Here is a 21,002-nt window from a genome sequence, read left to right as displayed (position 1 = left end):
GAAAATGTACCTGTTATAAGGATGGTATTAGTTCAAATATATACATGGATTCTCGGCAGACTGATTCAATAATACAGAGCCGAATCTTTAAAATACAACTACGGAAAATAAAAGGGGGAAAACCTTAAAATATCACAGTAAATTTACAGAAATATTACAAACCATAAGAAAATATTTCAAACACAGTAATTTCATGTTTTTTTTTATCTGAACAAAATGGAAAGTTGGGAAACAAAAAAAGCTATTATAAATTACCAACGATGTCAACCTGCATGGCCATTTTTGCTTTTAACAGTAAGTTAAAAAAATTTAGTACAATCTAAAACTTTTGCCCCTTTAAAGACCACGGAGATGGTTTTGCCAGTACTTATTCTAATTTTTTTCCTTTTGTACAATTTTTAAACAATTAAAATGTCCAAATCTGATTAATTTTCTTCTTTCCACGTTTGCAACTGTCCTAAATTTCAGCTGAAGAATCAAAATTCAGCAAGAAGCCTCTCCTTGAAAAATATTGGCAAATTCTCAGCTTATAAACAATGGACATTTTGATTGCCATGTTTATCTCGATAAATACTGTACAAAAGTTGCTTGCAAATATTAAAACATTTTTTTTTCGTCGCTTGGAGACTAGCTCTAAATATTATTGGTAAAGACTTTTGCAAACTTTCTGCAAAGCTCCTACCGTATCACTAGAACTTTTAAAAAGTTTTGCGTAGTTTTCTTTCCTCCAGATCTATACAAGGTCCATTCCCTCGCCCTCCCCACCCCCCCACCCCAGGTTTTCTCTGTACAAAAATAGTCCCCCCAAAAGAAGTCCAGGATCTCTCATAAAAGTTTTCTTGCCGGCATTGCAGTTTTTGCGTGAGTGCGGATGAGACTGGCATTCTCTTTTGCAGCTGTCATTTGCTGTGGGTGATGACTTTTTCTTTTTTTTTTTCTTTTTTGAGCGTACCGGGTTTTTCTCCTTGGTGTTTCTTGCTCTCCTTCCATTTCCCTCTTTTTCTTTGAAAATTTCTAACCCGCCCCCTCCAGTTCACTGTCCGGACCTCACATGTGCGAGAGGGGCAGTGTGCCGTTAATGGCCGTGCCGGGCACCGGGCCGCTCTGGTAGTGCTGCGACATGTGAAGTCTGCTGGGGGCGGCGGGCTCCGGCACCTCGGCGCCGGGGAGGTACATGCTGATCATGTCCCGGAGGTCCCCGGCCTGGCAGGGCGCCCTGGAGTGGGAAGAAGAGGTAACCACGGGGGGGCTGGAGCTGGCCTCGGACTTGACCACCGAGCCCATGGAGCCAAGAGCCATGCCAGGGGTGCCCTGCTGCGAATAGGACATGCTGTAGGTCGGCGAGCCGTTCATGTAGGTCTGCGAGCTGGTCATGGAGTTGTACTGCAGGGCGCTCACGTCGTAGCGGTGCATGGGCTGCATCTGAGCGGCGCCGTGCGCGTTGAGGCCCGGGTGCTGCGGGTAGCCCAGCTGGTCCTGCATCATGCTGTAGCTGCCGTTGCTCCAGCCGTTCATGTGCGCGTAGCTGTCCATGCGCTGGTTCACGCCCGCGCCGAGGCCGGCGCCCACCCCGACCCCGCTCGCCATGCTGTTGCCGCCCGGGGCGAGCAGCCCTCCCGGCAGCGTGTACTTATCCTTCTTCATGAGCGTCTTGGTTTTCCGCCGGGGCCGGTATTTATAATCCGGGTGTTCCTTCATGTGCAGCGCTCGCAGCCGCTTGGCCTCGTCGATGAACGGCCGCTTCTCCGTCTCCGACAAAAGTTTCCACTCGGCGCCCAGGCGCTTGCTGATCTCCGAGTTGTGCATCTTGGGGTTCTCTTGGGCCATCTTGCGCCGCTGCCCGCGGGACCACACCATGAAGGCGTTCATGGGCCGCTTGACGCGGTCCGGGCTGTTCTTCTGGTTGCCGCCCGCCGCCGCCGCGGTGGAGTTGCCGCCGCCGCCGCCGCCGCCGCCGCCGCCGCCGCCGCCCCCCGAAGTTTGCTGCGGGCCCGGCGGCTTCAGCTCCGTCTCCATCATGTTGTACATGCGGGCGCTGTGCGCGGGCCCGGCCCGCCGGCGGCCGCCGACCCTCGGCCCGGCCGGGACTTTGGGGGGCCCGCGGGCGGGGGGGAGAGGAGGAGGGGAGGCGGGCGGGGGTGTCGGGAGCTCAGGGCTCCGCGAGGAAAATCAGACGAAGAATAATTTGGGGGAAGAAAAGAGAGAGGCAAACTGGAATCAGGATCAAAAAAGCGCTTCCCTCCTCTTCTGGCCGATCCAGCCGCTGCCGATGATTGTTATTATTATTTTTTGGAAAGGCTTAAGCCTGGGGCTCAAACTTCTCTCCCTTTCTTTCTCTCTCCTCTTCTTTCTCTCAGTCCTAGTCTTAAAGAGGCAGCAAACTACTTTCCCCCTTTTGCAAACACTCTCTTCTCTGCCTTGACAACTCCTGATACTTTTTTGAACAAGTTAATAGACAACCATCCATGTGACGGGGGCTGTCAGGGAATAAATGGGTTTCCAGCGACCAATCAGCGCGCGGCGGCTCCTCCACTCGAGCCCAGCCTCGCCGCCGGGTTTTGCATGAAAGGGGGCGGGGCCTGCCGCGCCGCCGGCCTCGCGGGGGAGGCGGGGGGAGGCGCGGGGAGGAGGGAGGGGGAGGCGGCTCCCACAGCCAGCCTGCCAGCCACTGAGAAACCTTTGTATCCTCTCTCGCAGCAACAGGTCACACCACACGCCTTTTCGAAGGAAGTGGGTAAACAGCACTAAGACTACGATTTCTTCTTCTTTAAACTTAATCTTGATTTACTCTTTGGTGCGGGCTGCTGAAATGAGGAGGGGGCGCGAGAAGCTGAGGTGGGGCGGGGGAGGGCAGAGAGGGTGGCTCAGGGCGACTGTCCTCCTAGTATTTCAGGAAACCGGCCTTGCTGGAGTTGGCGTGTCATTGTTCTCCCGCTCCTCCGCACACAGCCCCCAAATCCAGCCGCTCTAGCTCTTCTCCCTAACCTGGCTCTTCCGCTCGCCCCTCTCCCTCCACGGGAGCAGACGCTCGCTCACCCCCTTCTCACACTGTCCCGACAAGAAGTTAGGAGACGGAAAGCTCTGTCCTCAGAGCCCTCCTTGCTTCCACGTAATTCGCTCGGTTTTAAAAATAAACTCTGCTCGGACTGTGCGGCCTCTAGAGCTGAGGCCGGGCCGGGCCTGGGTAAGCTGCCGAATCCACGCTCTTCCCTGCCCAGCTCAGCCCTCTGGGCCGGAAACCACGGCTTGGCTCTCACCCCAGCCACATCTCCCACCCATCGTTCTCCACTCAGTCGGGTGCAGAGGGGACGCTCGTCTTCTCTCCCATTTTCCTGAGCTTCCCCCAAGGAGGGATCTCAGTGGTGTGGGGTTCCAAAGGGGACTGGGGGAAGAAAAAGATCCACAGAAGGACGCTCAGAAGTGCTGTCTATGGGGGAGGGTAATCTCAGCTTCCTGGCATCCTAGGGCACTGCTTGGAGGTGGCTTTTGAGCCGCACTCACAAACTCCCTCCCACGCAGAGTTCCCAGGACTCAAGCAGAACCAGCCCTGGCATTTCCCCCACCTACTTCTACCGCGGTGGCCCATCGCCCCGACAGCCTGGGGCTGGGGCTAACCCCGGAGGGGGCTCCGGGCCTGGGAGGCGGGGGTGGTGCTCTCCAGGCACAGGTGCAGGCCAGGCCGGCAGGAGGAAGGCGACCAGGATTGGGGAAGGGGGGAGCCCGGCAAGGCCCGGGCTGGAGGAGGATGGGGTGGGGGGCGGGAGTAGGGGCTCAGGAATCCTGCCCTCCTAGGACCCAAGAGGGTAATTTTAGCCGCTCTCCCATTGTCCCGACGTAAAGATTTCAATAGGTAGGCGCTCAATGCGCAGAGCAATGGCAGCACGTCCGTTACAAATAGGTAGTTTTGTTTCTCTTGTTGTCGCTACACGGAGTCAAACAAAGCCCCGTCTAAGTTTCCTTCCACTCTCTTGTTGGGATCTTTGTGGCTAAAATGCACTTGACTACAAAGCGGGGGGGGGGGGGGGGGGCGGGGAGAGGAGAGGAAAAAAAAAACCCCCAAAACCTCGATGCCATTTCTTTTTTTATAAAGGGCTTAAACCATCAGGGTTACTTATTTTCTTTCTTCTGTAACACTCTCCGCCTCCCTCCTCCCCGATCTACCCTTACTCACCCTAATAAAATGTACTGAATAGTATCTGTCGGCCACGTTCCATTTATTATCTTTACAAAACTGTGCATTGTTTTGTTCCTTACTAACCTTCTTCCGATAACCTCCAACTTCTCCAATCCCTACCTTCTCAGGCTTTTCTGTTTTTGTCAAACTCAAGATAAGTATGCTCACTGGAAACCCAGAAAAGTTGTGAAAAAGTTGCAGACTTTTCTTAATAAATTATTATTTCCAATCAACCTCTCCTGCCCCTGCAGTTTCTCTTTTTTGCTCTTAAATTATGTTTTGTTTTAGTTACTGTGAATCCGGGAAGGATGAGACTAGCCTTCTGAAAACTCATAAATATATAGTACTCTTCAAAATAAAGCAGTGTCTTCAGTTTATTCGAGGTGTAATATTAAGCTAAACAAGGACCTGGAGATTAGGAAAGAGAAAGGGTTGAGAAGGTCTGGAGAAGAGAAGGCGGCCACCGGCTTTTCAGCGCGTCTGGTTTCAGGGATGTGGCTGGTGCGCCCCCTACTGGTGAATTCACTTTCCCCAAGACTCTTGCTTTCACCTTTAAAAGAAGGTGTTTGGAAATAATTAAAGAAAAATAAAATGAGGGGGATGGGAGTGAGAGCAAATTAATTACACGTAATCTAAACAAAAGAAAAGTTAATATATCGTATAAGCTATGGAACCAAATCACAAGAGTCAGATTTAATTTTCTTAACTTAGAAATGTACATATAACCTCGAGATAAGTGGGAGGTTAAACTGTGGGAGAAAATAGGTACAAATTATGAGATTCAACATATGAACGAATTATGATTGTCCAGACGCCATGAAGGGCAGGCCAAGCATTCACTTTATGATTGTGTACGCACTGGTCTATGCTTAATAGCATTATTTGGAAAACTAAAAAAAAGCTTATGGATAATTAAGTTTGAAGAAAAAAAGCACAAGGGGTTGATGTGGGTAATGGTGGTGTATATGTATTCAAATAAATATTAATAATGGATGGTTATAGAAGCAAATGTTATTAATCTTCTCTCTCTCTTAAAGGTAATAGTAAGAGGCACAAATTTTTCCTTGGTATGATATATAAAAGCTTTTATACATTCTCAGATGCGTGTGTTTGTGCCTGAACTCTATAATAATGCATTTAAGAGGTTAAAGGGGCTGGCTAGGTCTTTTGTTAATTGCTTTTATCATATAAATAAGCTATGGAAATACATTACAATTGTGTTATCATTGGTTGCATTTATTTACAGCTTTATTTTAATTAAGCCTGCTGTACTTATCCAGGCAATAAACTACTGTGGCTGGCGTTTATGCATAATAATGTGCTATGAAAATAAGATTAAAGAAGATGGTGATAGCAGAAACAATTTTCTCATTAGATTTTTTAGAACATATGCATTAAAAAAATCAGATCACCGGCCACTCTATTTCAATCCAGCACCATCACTGGGCCCTAAATATAATAATAACTATAACAATCATAATAGATGACAGAAGCAGCTCTGTTTTAGGTTTATAACAGACGGCTACAGTACTAATAACAATACACCGTTGACTACTGGGGAATCAAAATAAGACTTGGAAGAGGGTGCTTCATCCTCTGAGAATTTAAAATGTTGTCATTGGCACAATTTATGAAAATTGCAAGTGCTTAATCTTAAGACAGTGTAACATTTCCCTTCCTTGGGCAGCAGAAAGCTACACACTTTCAGAGTAAGATTAGAAATTAAAAACAAAAATCCTTAACTCCCAGGATATTCTGATTTGATTTTGTTTTATTATAGGCCCCAACTCCAAATCCTTAACTGATTAAGTGTAACTCAGTTTTATTTAAAAATCTTTTGCATTGATATTTCCCTCCTAAACTCCTCTCATCCCTCCTCAAGTGTTATAGCTGAAGCCAACTAACAATTTTGTGGAGACAGGGGACTGTAGACTTATTTTTTCTCCTTAGTGGCAAATAGAGGTTTAACTTGCAGTAATTAGGTGAGAACTAGCCAAGCATCTTACTATTATGATGCTTGTTAAAAAACGCTTCTTTTCTGCATCTGCATTTGAGTGTGTTCCCCTCCTCTCTTAATCTTCTTATGGAAATGAAGGCAAACGGCAGGGAACCTGCAGAGTCTTGGAGAATGTCCTTGTTAACTGGAATTTCTCAGCATTGCTAATTAGCAGAGTTTGACGACCACCAGTATTGGGGGGAAAGCTCTGTTTAACCACTCACAAACCATTCCGAGGAAGAGCAGACTAATTTTATTTTGTAATTAAAATCTGAAAAGGGCCCTATTTGACAGTTAGGGCTATGAGAGTTTTATCTCCCCGTGAAATAATTACTGCCTTGATAACTCAATTTTCTGAAAAATGTCAACTGTGGGCTCCAAAAGTTTTAATTTCATTACGTAAGGAAAAAAAGAGAGAAAAATAGAAGAAAATATACAGAGAGGATTTCTAATTCTGGAATTTGTTAAATATATTAGGAGCTAGATTTGGCCAAATGAAGGGTTTTTTTTTTCTCCTTTTTTAAAATCATGTTTCCTTCAGATCCTAACCTTCCAACCAGCTCCAGGGAAAGTGACCATAGTAGTGATCATACTGGAATGAAAGAAATCATACCAGTAGTGTATGAGGCAAATAAAACTAAAAAGAGAAGTATGGCAACCCAAGGAAAGTTCCTGATTTTAAAAGCCAAAAATAAAGGAGAATTTCAATGTTTTGGACAATGTTGGTACAATCTGGTAAGATGAGGTTTTATTGACATTTATCCCCAAACACAAGAAAAAAGAAAACTGGGAATTAAAAAGTAAGGAAATCGGGTATAAGCCAATTTTTAAAATGCTTCCTTCTCCCTTCTAAACTGCAAAAAACCTCAGTTACTCCAAACTGGATTACGCCATAAGACTTTCTAAATGATCAACACTTGATTCTCCAAGATTTATGAAACAAACATAGATAAATGAAGGTAAAGAAAGGTATTAGAGGATTTCTTTTCCTTAAAAGAGCATCATATATTCCCCCCCAAATCAATAAAAAATAAGCTGGAAAAAGTTAGAATATTGAAAGTAAGAGAAAAAATTAGAATAGAATTGTACTGTTATCAAACTTCATTTGCTTTAGACTGTGACGGATCCCTCACAGGAAATCCTAGAGGGGATACTTCAATTTTTATAAAGCAATTTTCAAAATGATAGAAACTCTTTCATCTACATATCCTCCATTTTCTTCCTATGGCCAAACTTGTCAGATTTTGGAAGCATGAAGGATTATTGACAGGAACAGAAATAATAAATGTTTCTAGCTAATACAAAGAGCTAGCATATACTTCTATCCCTTTTTATTTATTAAGGCATAGATATGCATATGGATGCATGGTAGATTGACAATTTAAAATTGCTTAATCATATTTTTTTCTTCTTGTCTCTCCCTTCAGCACCTTGCCTTTAATTTCCAGAAGTGGTATTACACATAACAAATGAACGAGGGGATAACAAATGCTATTTCAGTCCAGACCCAATTTCACCAAATAATTTCACTCAAGAGCTGTAAGGACTCTTGAAACCTAAGGAATGCAGGGCTGCTCTGCATTCAGCTCCTTTTTATACTCATTCTCTTTCATGTAATTCCCACTGATGAAATAAATACATTTTTAAAAGAACTCAATAGTTAGAAAACTAAATATATTTCCCCTTTCAAATGACAGCAACAGAAGTTATACACAATCACTTGTGTATGTCTTCAGGGTTATATATGATAATAATCATATTGCTTACAGTATTATATATGTACATCCTTTATATATTCCAACTTAAATATTTTCTGGAAAAGAGGGTTCACACTTCACAATTTCATTTCCATTTCTGAATGATCAAGCAATTATAACATAAGATTCTGTCTCTGCACTGCAGCTATTGTCCAGGGAAAAATTCAGTGTGGCCATTAAATAGTCTAATTATTTAAACAGAAATTCTCTTTTTAAAAAGACAAAATGAAAATTTAAAGAGCTGCCACCAGTGGTTTTCATTTGCACTGAAAAAATGAACCTATGATTTTGATATTAAAATTTAGGAGAAGCAAATGAAAAACAAAAATAAAAACCCAGCAAACAGATTACCAGGAACTGCAAATGGGCCAAAAAACCCATGGGCCTTTTCACACTTCTAAATCATTGCTTGGGAGTCTAAATACAAATCTCCCTGATTCACCACACTATCTTGTGCAATTAATCATACCAAAGGAACAGGGTTTCCTTAGAATCCTAATTTTCCAGTGACCAGGGCTGTTACCCTCATTTTAGGAAAAAGATGATTGTTTCAAATTCTCCAACTGTGATTATTTCATTTAGTTATGACCACAACTTTTGTGTGAAAAGCAAACGTAAGCCCTCCTTAAGGTTTCCCTAGGCCATATTAAATGACACATAAATGACACCCCAGTGTGTGCCGGGCTCCACACACACTGTACTGGCAATCTACCAAGCAGAGAGAACATCTTTCCCTTAGCCTGGTCCCTTCCAAGCTAGAGCAATGGGATTTAATTTTCTTCCTTCTGGAGATCTCATGGTGCATACTGCTCCTGTGTTACCTGCAAAATCCCCTTTCCTGAAGTACAGTCAGGCATAATACAAAGTCACAAAAAAATGACAACTCAACAACCTCAGAAGGCAGAGGTGTTTGGCACCCCAAAAAGCAAGTTGGGGGAAGAAAGCTCTGCTTAATGTGTGCATGAGGGATAGGAGTACTATCAAAGGAAAAGGAAGAAAGACTTTCACCTGTTTCCATGAAAAGACATTGAAAGCAAGCCGTTAAAAAAAAAAACACCCTACAATCACCATCAGCTCTAAACAAAACTGTTACCCACTTTTTCTCCAAGATTTGCAGCATCATCTAGCCCTGGAAAGTGCTCTAAATGAAAGTATACACCCATCCTGGGCGGACTGGCATCAAGGCCTCCCATCGACATCTGGAGCCCTCTCCCAAAAGCTCTTCTGCTCTCAAAAGAAATGTCTGAGAAGTCTGCCTTCCCAGGGGTCCACTTCTGCTCAAGCCCTAGTGCCCCCCCTTCCAGCCCCGGCTCAGATGGAGTTGGGCTTCCAAACCCATCCCAATGGAATTCTCAGATTGTTAGCCTGATAATCTTTAAAGGCTCCTTCGGAGCTGGGGCTCTGACTTTTATCTCCCCTCCCACCCTTCTTCCCTTTTTGTAGGCTCTCCCCACTCCTTTTCCCTCTCACCCCACCCCCCCTTAATTTGAAGATCATTGACACGATAGGCTGTAATGAGTCCTTCAGAAACTGTTATGATCTACGGTGACAATCTCTGCACCTAATTCACAGATTATTGACAAGCACTGTGGGCTCAATGGTGTCAAGTTGTACTTGTTTCAACACCCTTCAGCAACCCACATAGCAGCTGGGCCCTGGATTAGGACCCACAGTCTGGCAGTGCTTATCTGCCTGCTGAGTGGTGGAGAGATGAGTATCTGTCTATACCCCAGCTCCTTCCCAAGCCGGGCTGTGCTTTCTCCCTGGCGCCTTGTCTGTCTCAGGGTCGGATCAAGTGAACTAAAGGATCTTCAAAGTTTAAAGACAAAGTAAAAGAGCAAACAATGATAAATGAGGGTTCATCCTTATAATCTTGGTTTTAATAACCAATCATTTTCTCCATCCCCAAATAGCTACCAAACTCCAAGACCCATATACTTGCTTTCAGAATGAGGTTCGGGTTCACCAGGAAAGGTGTGAGGGATGGAGGGGAGATGGAGCCGAGGACTTGGCACTCAGTGGGCCCAAAGCTAGGCTGGCCCATCCTCCCAGATCGCCCTCAGAATAGGGCAAGATTGACCACTTACAAAGCAGGGCGCCCAGCCAACAGGCTCGGGCTCTGGCCTGGACACTGGGACAAGAGACCAAAAATGCCCGCCCCGCCCCTAAAGGGCGCTTTGCTGCTGCGGAGAAAACGCAGCGGGTTGCCAGCGTTGCGGCTCTGCCTGCTGTTAAGGAGTCAGTCACTCGCTGCCCCCTCCCCAGGCCCCAAAGATGGAAGGGCTGCTTTCCTGCTTGCCGCCGTGGGGCGTGAGATTCCAGCAGGGGCTGAGGCCGCGTGAAACCACAGAAATGACACTGTGCTGGGAGAGGTGGGTGGTATTCCCAGGCCTAGGCCACCCACTTGTTTAGTTCTTTTTCCTAAACTAGGGGTTGCGCTTTCTCCCTGGGTCCTGGGAATTTGGGGGCGCACTGCCTGCCCTCCCTCAGCCAGGTGCGGTTCCTCCCCTAGACTTCTCCCTATAGGTTGGGACCCCCGCGGGGCAGAAGGGGCGTGTGTGAAATCTCAGCCCCTGCTTTTGCAAATTCTACATCACTTCCGAACAGCAAGCATATGCCCTCTTTAGCTGGGCACCTCCAAGATTCTGCTGGTTTTGGCCTCCCCACGCCCCGGGCAGCCTGGGGCCTCGGCTGTCAGAGCACTGTTTGTCACCTTAACGGGGTTGGCACCAAAGTTGGCCCGGACTTAATGTTTCTGTACTGGGGACTAGTCTTTTGGTGAAGCAAAGGGTGAGGGGGCCTCTCTAGCAGAGAATCCCGCTTGCCCGTCATTTCCATAGAATTCCGGGTAAAAATTGATTTAAAGCCTCGATTCTCTCCCTGCCACTGTATCCGAACTCATTATTGAGAAACATAAGCCGAGATTCGATTCTGGCATCAGAGGGAGAAAGCGTCTCTCATCTCACCGAGCAGCAATTTCCCTGAAAACACAATCTCAGATCTGCTGACTGTGGGAGGTGGGAAGAACGTTAAGACCAACGTTAAAAACAACTTGAGTAGCCACAGTATTAAATATTTTAAGAAGTAATTCTGTCATGAAAATGAGGCTAGTTTCCTTCAATAGGCAAACTTAAAAAAAAAAAAAGCAAACAAACAAGCCGTAAACTTCTTGAGGTTTTTATCTAAAAGTTAAAATTGTACGTACAATCCTCAAGATCCAAATCATCAAACACCTTGTTGAGACCACTTGTGTTCATTTTTTAGCACACACATTGTTTCAGTTTGATCTTAAACACCTAAACAAACCCATATTTTCCCACTGTTTTAAGCTCAGAGGATGTGTCATTTTATCTTTCTGAAAGAATTCAAAGTGTACTTTTGCCCTCACTCTCAGACCAAAGAAAAAGTCAAAGCTCTTTCTCATGTAGACAGGTAGTTTTTGAAAGTGTAAAAAATACTCCTCTTCTCCTAGGATAATTTGAATTCCTGGTCAATGAAAATACTGAATTTAAAAAGAAAATACTCTTTATCATTGGCACACCTTTCCTGGAATCCTACAGTTTAGGAAAATAGAGAGAGAGAGAGAGAGAGAGAGAGGTGTCAGGCACCTGTTTCTTAAAGAACATCTAGAATTTAACTGCTAGGTGGGAAAGGAAAAGTTTGATCAAGATTGATTTTGGGGAAATGAAACATTCAAAGAAGAGACTGACCTTTTAATTACACTCTGAAAATAAAATTTTAAAGGAGCAAATTATTTCGTTTACTCAGAGACTCCGTTACTGTTACTATACTTGAAAGGGCCTCTGAGGGCATTCAAGATGCTGCTGACAATGTCAAAACAGCACGCAGCAGCATCTTTCGTTTTATTTTCTGAAATGTGGACAAAACGGGAGAAGTAACTTTTGCTTGGTTCTCCACTGCTACAGAGGAAAATTCTCACTTTCTCTCTCTCTTTTAAAATCATGCTTCTCTACCTGTTTTAGCCCCGCTAAATCTTTAAAAAGAGTCCCAAATCCAAACGGGGGTAGGAAGTGGCTGCCAGGATGTGAGGAGGGTGAAGAGATTCGTCTTTATTTTATATTAAATTAAAATTGCGTTATCTCCTTTTAAAATTTTATTGAATTAAACTTATATTATCTTTCAAGGATATAAGAACTTGTTTCCCCTTCCCATCTGCTTTTCGGAGGGTAATAAAAAGTTTTCTCTAACCCCAGAGCAAGGTTCTAGTGATTTCTAGGACTGGCGCCGCGCAGCTCCAACTGTGTCCAACAGGGGGCGCTGGCCACGAACCTGCGCAGCGGCTCAGCCACGCTTCACATCTGAGCCGGGTTCTAGCCCCTGAAGGCGAGAGCCGCTCGCGGGGTCGAGTACAGAGCTTTAGTCTTCGTGGATAAAAAGAGATTAAAGGCTAAATTCTTTTTTGGGGTGTGTGTGTGTGCATGGGTATGTGTGTGTGTGTGTACGGGGGGCGGTGGTTATCAATTTTAACCAACTACGAAAATGTAGAGCTTTTTATCCTTTGATGTTCTCATAAAGAAACTCCTATCGGTGGGGGAATTACACGGTTTCTGAGCCAACACTGCAGCTACAGTGTGGGGGAAATTATTTAATTAAAAATATATTTTTCCATCTGTTCACATGATCTTTTTAGAAGTACTTAAAAAGCTGACACTGATCCCTTTGGCCTGTTCACCCTGCTCCAAGTTTCAAATACTTTAGCTATTTCGAAGGCCCTTCTATTAATTTGAAGGGGGAAAAAAGAGACCTAAATATTTAAATGCCCCCAAACAGTTACTCCTCTGCATCCTTTTTTTTTTTTTCTTTCTTTCTTTCTTTAAATAGGGACTTTTATGTGATTGACACATTTCACATTGCCTATTCTGCAAAGCCAGGTATAAATGGCAAGAAGCGACTCTAAAAAATTTTTTTTGATGTTGGACTACATAATGCCCAAGTATAAGATGAAATCTAAACAAAATTGTAATCCACCCACCCCCACGCTAACTTAAAAAAAAAGAAGAAAAAAAAACCTTCACCTGTATTTAAATAGCGTGTCTTTAATTACAGCAGTTGGGGATGCATGAGGCTGAAATGAAATTAGCAGTCATTACCAGTCCTTTAACTCTGTGGTGCTTTTGATCAGCACTAAATTAGCTTTCCAGTCCTAACAAAGACTCTACAGCAAGCAGTGGGCTGTAAATAAGACAGCGCGACCTGCCCTCAACACCTTTTCTCTTGTCAATCATAGCTCTATCATTCAGCCCAAGATTAACCTTTATCTACCAAATTTTAAAAAAAAAGGAACGAAAGAAAGAAGAAAAAGAAAAAGGAGGCGGGAAGGAAAGCCCCCTTACCACCACATGTCGAAATAACAGAGGTTCCTAAGAGCCCCCTTTAAATTGTATTATAATGAGCCCGTGTCAGAATCTGCAATTTCCAAATCATCCCTCCCCACCCCACCCCGCTACAGCTCTCGAGTATATTAGAAGAGTCAGAATGCTGTTCAGGTAGGAAAGGAATCCCTTTCCCCGAATTACTAGTTGGGCATGGGCCACCCTCCGTAAGTCAATTTGCCATTAGCCTCTCCTATTACTCTAACAAAATTTCGGGAGAGGAGGAATGTTTGAGGAGAAGATATTGATAATTTTAAGGCATGTACATAAGTTTCCGGGATGAAAACAATCAATTTACTCCACTAATAGTCTCTAGTTTCTAAGTCTGCGGAGAAAACCACCAACAGCAGCAACAAAAACCCAGCTGCTTTTCCCAGTACTGAATTGAGAAAGTAAAACATTGGTTCTAGTTGCCATTAGAGGGCGCCAGAGAGCAAGCCCCGCTCCCTCGCACAACTTCCCACAGAAGCCCTCCTAGCTTCCAGCTTCGCCATGCTCTGTAATTCCTTCTCTCAGGTAATATTTCTTGCTTATCCTGCCCTCTTGCTTCTCTAGCCCCCTCAATGTCAATCTCTCATAAAGAACAAGGTGTCGCCATGTCCCTTTCCTTTTCTTTTCTCATCCTTCCCCCCAGCCACCACCAAAATAGTAAGATGCCAGATGAAACGGTAGCAACCCCTTAATGATATATACCTTTTGACTCAAATCACTCTCTCCACTCTATGTAATCTTGGTATGGAGAAGGTTCTTTGTAGGGATGAAATGTTGGATTTTAATATTTTTTAAATGGAAGCCTGAAAATTTCATTTCTGCGTTTCTCTCTGGAGGCTCACGGATTTCTTTATTTTCATAGAAAAGGAAACACACACACTATTGCGTGGCAGCTGATTACGCTCAGTGCTAAAACTGCTCAGAAGAGAATAAAATAATGTCATTTCATTTCTGCATTTGTCAAAGAAATCAAACTTAGTATTTAATCCCAAAAGTTAACGCTTTCAGACTTAAATCTGTCTGTGTTAAATGACTGCCACACAGGGTGTATTTCCACATCTCTTAAAGGTCAAAAGAAAAAAAAATAGAATGAGAGAAGAAAGTGAGTTGGGGGGGTGGGCGGAGAGGAGTGAGCTAGCAGTGAATGTCAAAGTTGGGTTGCAAGCTACTTACATGTCCATGTCAGATCAGGGTGTTGTCTTGTAGCAGTTTGATTGGCAGGTAAAAAAGCGAAAGAACGTGAGGGCTCCCTGAGCCTCTTGTCAGCCCAAGCTTGATCACTTCTCACCGGACAGAACGAGTTGAAGGAGCTTGCAATTCCCCTCTCATCCTCCATCCAAAGCACCGTGAATCCATTTCGGCTTTTCTTCCCCCCAGTCTCTCTATCAGCCTCCTGCCTTCAACCGCTTTGCCTTACACCAGCCTCCAAGACCTAGCCTAGCTTTGCCACTGCAATCCCCTGCAACAAGAAAAATCGTTTATGGCTTAAAACCCCAAATGGCTGATTTTTTAAAAGAGAGAGAGAGGGAGAGGGAGAGAGAGAGGAGAGAGAGGGTGAGGGGGAGAGAGAGGGGGAGCGAGAAGAATGCACCCAGAGAACAACAAAAAAGTCAGTTATCCTAACACTGCTCTATCCCCCCACCGTACAGAAGAAGAATAAAAAAAAAAGCTTTATGTTTTTTCAGTGGGTATTCAAAGATAATTTGATGCCATTGTTTCTGCTACAGATGGTTCTTTTAAATACAATAACACGGCTCTTTGTGCAGGCTACCCACAATAAAAATCGAAAGCGTTCCCCTGAATAACCATTTTGTTCTCTCTTGTATGGGGCCAACAAAAGATGCCGTGAGGTAATGGGTTCTGTTTATTGAAGCCATAGAATAGGGGTTTGATAAAGATTTTTTTAAAGCAGAAGACCTTGCAAGGTCAGGCTGATCTCTTCATATTTTTTTATTAAAATATTTGTCCAATAGATTATTCCTTGGTGCAGCTGCAGGTTTCCTCCTCGATTCTTAATCAGCCCAAACATCTGTCTCTTTGAGGAGGCTTGAAAAAGTCTGCAATTGTATCAATGGTGCAGGAACCTTATCAAATACTGAGTTTTTAGGCTCAGTGCAGGCAAAGGCAATGGAGTTTCAATTCTATTTGGTCCTGATGGGGTGAGGTGGAGGGCTGGGGGGAGAGGAAACACACCAGCCCCAGATAGAGTGACGGGAGAAAACCATGTTTCCTCCCCACCGCTCCCCACTCTCTGTTGGCCATGCATAACTGCACAAGCCAGACACACAGATCACTGAGGACTTGAGATGTGTCTCCTGATCTCTGCAAGCTCCACCCGTGCATGCATGTTGGACAGGGGTTAGGCATGTTTTCTTACCATGCTCCCCTTCTCCTCTAGTTAGGTCTCCAATCCCAGAAAACCTAGGGTGGGATGCCATGGGGAGGAGTGGAACAAGCTAAAGGTTAGACTTTAGCACCCAAAGGGTCCTACTCTTGGCTCTCTTTCATTCACTGTTAGTTAGCTTTGACTCATTGATTGCTATCCTGCCAGGGGACTGGTGGCCACAGCCCTCCTGCTACAGTGTCCCATGCCCTCAGGCTTCTTATAGCCACCCTGTTTCCCCCTCAGCTCCACAGAGAACATCTGCTTCCCCTCACAGGGGAAGCCCTGCCACCTAGACCCAGCTGAGGTCTGTATCAACTTGGAGCCCTGAACACTTAGGCAATGAGGGTGCTGCAGGGGAAGTGCAGGGGAAGATGGCTAGGTTTCTCTACCTTTCTATAGGAATTAATGCCAGGACTCTCTGGGCCTCCAATAGCCCAGAGTGACTGTAATCCACTTTGATGACTTCTGCTCTGTGTATCGTCACTTGTGGCAAGACAGTAGTCTGGGGAAATGGCTTTAATCTTAAAAACAAGTTTTCGTTGGGTTCTCTATCTCTGCCCCCTGCCCCATTTAGTCCTCCCTTTCTTCCCACAAACCATTCAAAATAAAAGATAAACCCTCAAATGAATCTCTTGACAGAACCGATCTTAGCTTCTACCTTCCCTTTCAGAAACAATAATATTATTGGTTTACAACTGGTCTGAAGTAATCTAATAAGGAATTCTTGAGGACTATTACTTAGACACCAATTACAGCCTTTCCTAAAAAACTTGAAAAACAAACACAAACAATAAAACAGAAAATTAAACAATATTTCACATGGTTGTTTCTCAATAATTCATTTTATATCTCGGTGAACACCTTAATATTAGTTCAAAAGGAATGAAAGTCAGGACAATATTAAAAAGTTATACACATCCCAACACTCTCTGGATCAAGAAAACTGTGCCTATATAAGTGTGTGTTGGTGGAGGGAGGGAGTGGAGAGTGTAAATCAAGAGCAAACTTTAATAGAATAGGCTGAGGAGTGTGTTGCTTTCCTCACTGTTGGAAAGGTGGGAGGGGATGCATTATGCAAAATGGAAAGTCAACAGTAGAAATACTTACTCCAGCTAAAGGTGGAGTGGGAGACAGTACATGTAAAATGTTTAATACAGTGTTTCATAACTTTGCACTACAAAAGTAATCCACTGAAATAACGGAATAATCTCTTCCTGCTTCCCTCGTCATACGTTTTTTTCTGAATATCAAAACTTATAAAGGATGCCCCAACCTGATGAAAGCTATTTTCCTTTTCATATAACTGAAAGAAGAATCTGAACTGCTTGTCCTCTTTCCAGCAAGGGAGGGGCTTGGGGCTGAATCTAAGTCTGTAAGATAGGAAGGCATCAGTGAGTACCCTAAGGTGTCTAAAAGTGAGTAAACCTTACACATCTTATCAATTGGATCTATTCAGTCCCAGTCACAAGGAAGTTTAAAATCTCTCAGGTGGCCTCACTCTCTGGTTAAGGATAGGAAGACAGTTTTGTAGGTAAGTCTCCAAAAGTTGTCTCAAAAGCTGTAATGCAGTGACATTCTATCTGACATGGGGGAAAACTTCAGCCTATAACTAAAAAATGTGGAATGTGTCACGGTGAAGGGCAAAAGTGACAAACTGCCTTGGTAGGTGAGGGAATCAAGAACCAGTTGCCTGCAACTGGAAAATTGCTTAAAACAACAACAACAGCAACCTTTCTGTATCCAAAAACTAATCTAACTGGTCAGCTCCTCTCTCAGAGCAAACACACACCACCAAAACAATTCTAAGTTATAGAAACGGCTTTCTGATGGGGTTGGGGAATCCGTGTGCACTGATTTATGGGCGTTTATAGGTGGCTCTGAACTGGAAACTTCACTATTCAAAAGGGCTTTGGGGGCAGAGTTGAGCTCTCCAGTTCCACAAGCAACAAGCCTACTGGGGAGATGGGGTGGGGAGGGGATACTCACCCCCCTGCCCCCACTACTGGGATGCATTCAGCAAGAACAACTCGGATTGAGGAAGGGAAAGAAGGAAGGAAAGAAGAAAAGGAAGGAAGGAAGGCAGAAAGGGAGGGAGGGAAGAAGGGAGGAAAGGAAAGGAAAGGAAAGGAAAGGAGGGGAAGGGAGGGGAAGGGAGGAGAGGGTAAGGTAAGGTGAGGTAAGGGAAGGGAAGGGAAGAGAAGGGAAGGGAAGGGAAAGGAAAGGAAAGTAGAGAGGGGATAAAAGAAGAGGATTTAATGGCAGAGGGGATTAGCAAGAGGGGCACCCGGGACCTGGTTTTAAATTGGCGAGTGCTGCTTATAAGGAAACACTGTACGCACGATCAGGGTCTGGATGTTCCAGGGAACCAGTGACCGTACAAATCATGAGTTTCACAGAGATGGCACAGTGCCATGCTTTAGCCATCAGCTACCGTGAAAACTGTAGCTTCCCTCTCGCAGGCAATCCGTCATTCACTACTGGCCGCTCTACCTCTCCACACGGAAAAACGTAGGACTCGGACGGCCTCGGCGCGGGCTGGGCCCCGGGGACCCTCTGGGAACAAGGGCTCGCGGGCGGGCGGCCGAGTGCCGGCCAGCGGGGCTCGGATAGGAGCCGCCCGCGCCAGGTCGGAGGGCGACTGCTTCCCCAGCCTGCGGAGGGTACCGGCCGCGAATGCCTCCAAATACACCACGGGACTCTGAACGTGTTGCTCCCGTCAACTCGCACAACACGATTCAATTATTCACTTAGACAAAACCAACACCACACAAGCCCGCCACTTGATGAGCTCTCAAAATGACAGGCAGGGGAGCGCGGCCAGGGCGACCCTCCGCCGGACACAGCCCGGGGAGGGACGTGGTTTAAATGCAAGGTCTTTAGATTCTAAAACCTAACCCGGGAGCGCGCGCGAGTGTGTGAAGAGAAAACCTCAGTTCTCAGAGCCACTAGAATAAACTTCTCGCTGAGGCTCGGCCCTCTCGCCTCCCGCAGCCTTTCCTCGGTCAGCGGAAACCCGAGGGCAGCTGGGGCCGGCCTTCTAGGCTGGCGGGGCCCTGCGGAACCGGTCCGCCTGACCCGACTGCGCTCGCGTGGGAAAGCGGAGGCTCGGCCGGCCTGGCTGCGCTTCCCCAGCCCCGGAGCCGCGGCATCCCGGCCTGCCCGTCGGCCCTCGCGCGCCGCCGCATTTCCCGCGCTCTCGGCCCGCACGTCCCGGCGCGGCCCGCACGTCTGGGCGCGGCCGGCGCGGCTCCGTGCGGCCCCGCCTCCGGCTCCGGTTCCGGCTCCGGCTGCGAGAGGGAGGGCGGAGGCCCTCGGCGAGGGGATGCGCGGCGCTGACCGAGTGAGTGGAAGCCTGGGTCCCGGGCGCCTGCAGGCCCGCTTTCCCGGCCGCCTTTTCCCACTCTGGGCGCCCCAAGGGGCGGGCGGGCGCGTGTCCCTGACTCTAGGCTCAAGCGTGTTGGGACCCGCTTGTTTCAGCGAGCGCTCAGTGTGGCGGGTTCGGTTCGTTCCCCAGTGCGCCGCGTGTGGAGACCGAGCCCGGGAGAGCCCTGGGAGCGTGGGGAGCCGGGCGTCCTCCCCGAGGGCTGGGCGGTGGGCACCTCGACGACTCGAGGGGTTCAGGGAAGGAAGGTGGGAGAGGAGGGCGGGCGCTCCCAGGGGAGGCGGCTCGCGGCTTCTCGGCCACGACCTGGGAAGCCCAGGTGTCGAAGGGGGGGGCCGCAGGCTGAAAGGCGGCCTGTTTCCTCAGTGGTCACAGACGCAGCGTGGTCTCCCTCCCCACTCGTGTTCCAACTTGTGGAACTCTCTGAGGTTCCCCCAGTCTTTGTTTTACGCTAAGAACGGACTAAGAAGGGTGTGTTTTTATAATTAAGGGGAAAGCTGGAGGTAGGAGTAAGGCCTGTGGGTAGCGTTCCTTAAACTCTTCTTGATATATACAAAATGAAATTATACCTGCAATCATATGTTCGTGTTTATGTGTTAAGAGTGTTCATTTAAAAATGTTGAACATTTAAAATATGCCACACATTTTGTGACTTTTAAAAAAATTTCTCACTTTATCAATACTGTAGAGTTTCAGTAAATGGAAATGTCTCTGGTCTTTCAACCTCTGAGGGTAGTGGAGCGAGGGGAAAGGACCGTGGGATATCTGTCTTGTGTCCATTTGGCGCAGTCTTACTAGTACCATGCTCCCAAGATAAATTAACTTGCATTTTAGTTAAAATATTATCATCATCTGCTGGACCTCAAGAATAACGTAAACTGAGGATATTTTCCAAAGGTACACCTTTGCAGTATTGTAACTACCAGTACACAGTTGGATTTGATAAGTTTACATTTGAACCAGAATTTGTATAGTGCAGCTCCAGGAACACATTTGCAGACCCATTGCAAAAGCTGTATGTACATAAATGTTTGGAAAGGTATCCCAAAGTGTGATTATTCTTTGCCCCTCTATTTCAGAGGCCCAAGAATGGGCAGTTGGTATGGATGGCTTACTGATACATTCTTCTTCTTTTTTAAAATGTGTATATATATAATATATATATATTTTATATATTTTAAATGGAGTATAGTTGATTTACAATGTTGTGTTAGTTTCTGGTGTACAGCAAAGTGATTCAGTTATGCATATATATATATTCTTTTTCATATTCTTTTCCATTATAGTTTATTATAAAATATTGAGTATAGTTCTCTGTGCTCTATAGTGGGTCCTTGTTGTTTATCTATTTTATATATAGTAGTGTGTATCTGCTAATCCCAAACTCCTAATTTATCCCCCACCCCTTCCCCTTTGGTAACCATAAGTTTGTTTTCTATGTCTGTGAGTCTGTTTCTGTTTTGTAAATAAGTTCATTTGCTGATACAGTCTTAAAGAGAGTAAAAACTGTGGTGAATTTTGGGAGACAAGGAGCATCCCATTTAAGGTTTTGCCTGTGGAAAGAAGTTAACGATCCAAGGAAACTGATTCTGGGGAGAATTTCTATTTACACCTTCCCTTCCAATCCCTTCTCCTAACATTCTCCCTTCACCCTCGAAGAAAGAGCAACATTCTGTTTGCTTGAGGGTAATAAGAGCAAAGGAACTAACCTTTAATGGCCATCTATTATGTACCAGATACTTTCTCTTATTTAATTCTCATAATAATCTTATAAAATTGGTATTTTTATCCCCCCCCCCTTTTTTTTTTAAACAGAGTAAGGGAAGATCCAGCTGATTTAAATATCTGTGGCTGGGAAACAGTAGATCTGGGTTTGAAATCCAGCTCTATAATTCTAAAACCCATCATGGTCTTTAAAATCTG

The 21,002-nt window shown here is 45.4% G+C and overlaps 2 protein-coding genes across 6 annotated transcripts in view; one reads left to right on the top strand and one right to left on the bottom strand.

Moving 5' to 3' along the window:
• SOX2 (SRY-box transcription factor 2) overlaps positions 1–21,002 on the bottom strand; it is a 120,822-nt gene that overhangs the window by 28,716 nt on the left and 71,104 nt on the right. Inside the window, exons 3-4 of one of the 5 annotated variants that reach the window (XM_049710655.1) lie at positions 14,485–14,770; positions 921–3,382 (exon numbers count right to left, since the gene is read on the bottom strand). In XM_049710655.1, coding sequence (XP_049566612.1) covers positions 1,048–2,028 — 981 coding nt within the window. In that variant the 5' untranslated portion in view covers positions 2,029–3,382; positions 14,485–14,770 and the 3' untranslated portion in view covers positions 921–1,047. Of the gene's footprint in view, positions 1–920; positions 3,383–14,484; positions 15,181–21,002 lie in introns of those variants that run through there. The other 4 variants (XR_007477707.1, XR_007477709.1, XR_007477708.1 and 1 more) reach the window with 4 other exon arrangements.
• LOC117196047 (uncharacterized) overlaps positions 17,953–21,002 on the top strand; it is a 79,073-nt gene continuing 76,023 nt past the window's right edge. The window contains exons 1-3 of the mRNA XM_049709846.1: positions 17,953–18,028; positions 18,143–18,357; positions 18,600–19,037. Of these exons, the coding sequence (XP_049565803.1) occupies positions 17,953–18,028; positions 18,143–18,357; positions 18,600–19,037 (729 nt within the window). The remainder of the gene's footprint in view (positions 18,029–18,142; positions 18,358–18,599; positions 19,038–21,002) is intronic.

Source organism: Orcinus orca, chromosome 5 (assembly GCF_937001465.1).
Source record: "Orcinus orca chromosome 5, mOrcOrc1.1, whole genome shotgun sequence".
NCBI classification, from domain to species: domain Eukaryota; kingdom Metazoa; phylum Chordata; class Mammalia; order Artiodactyla; family Delphinidae; genus Orcinus; species Orcinus orca.
Note: the sequence above shows the minus strand (reverse complement) of the source record. Positions and strands in the feature narration are given on the sequence as shown.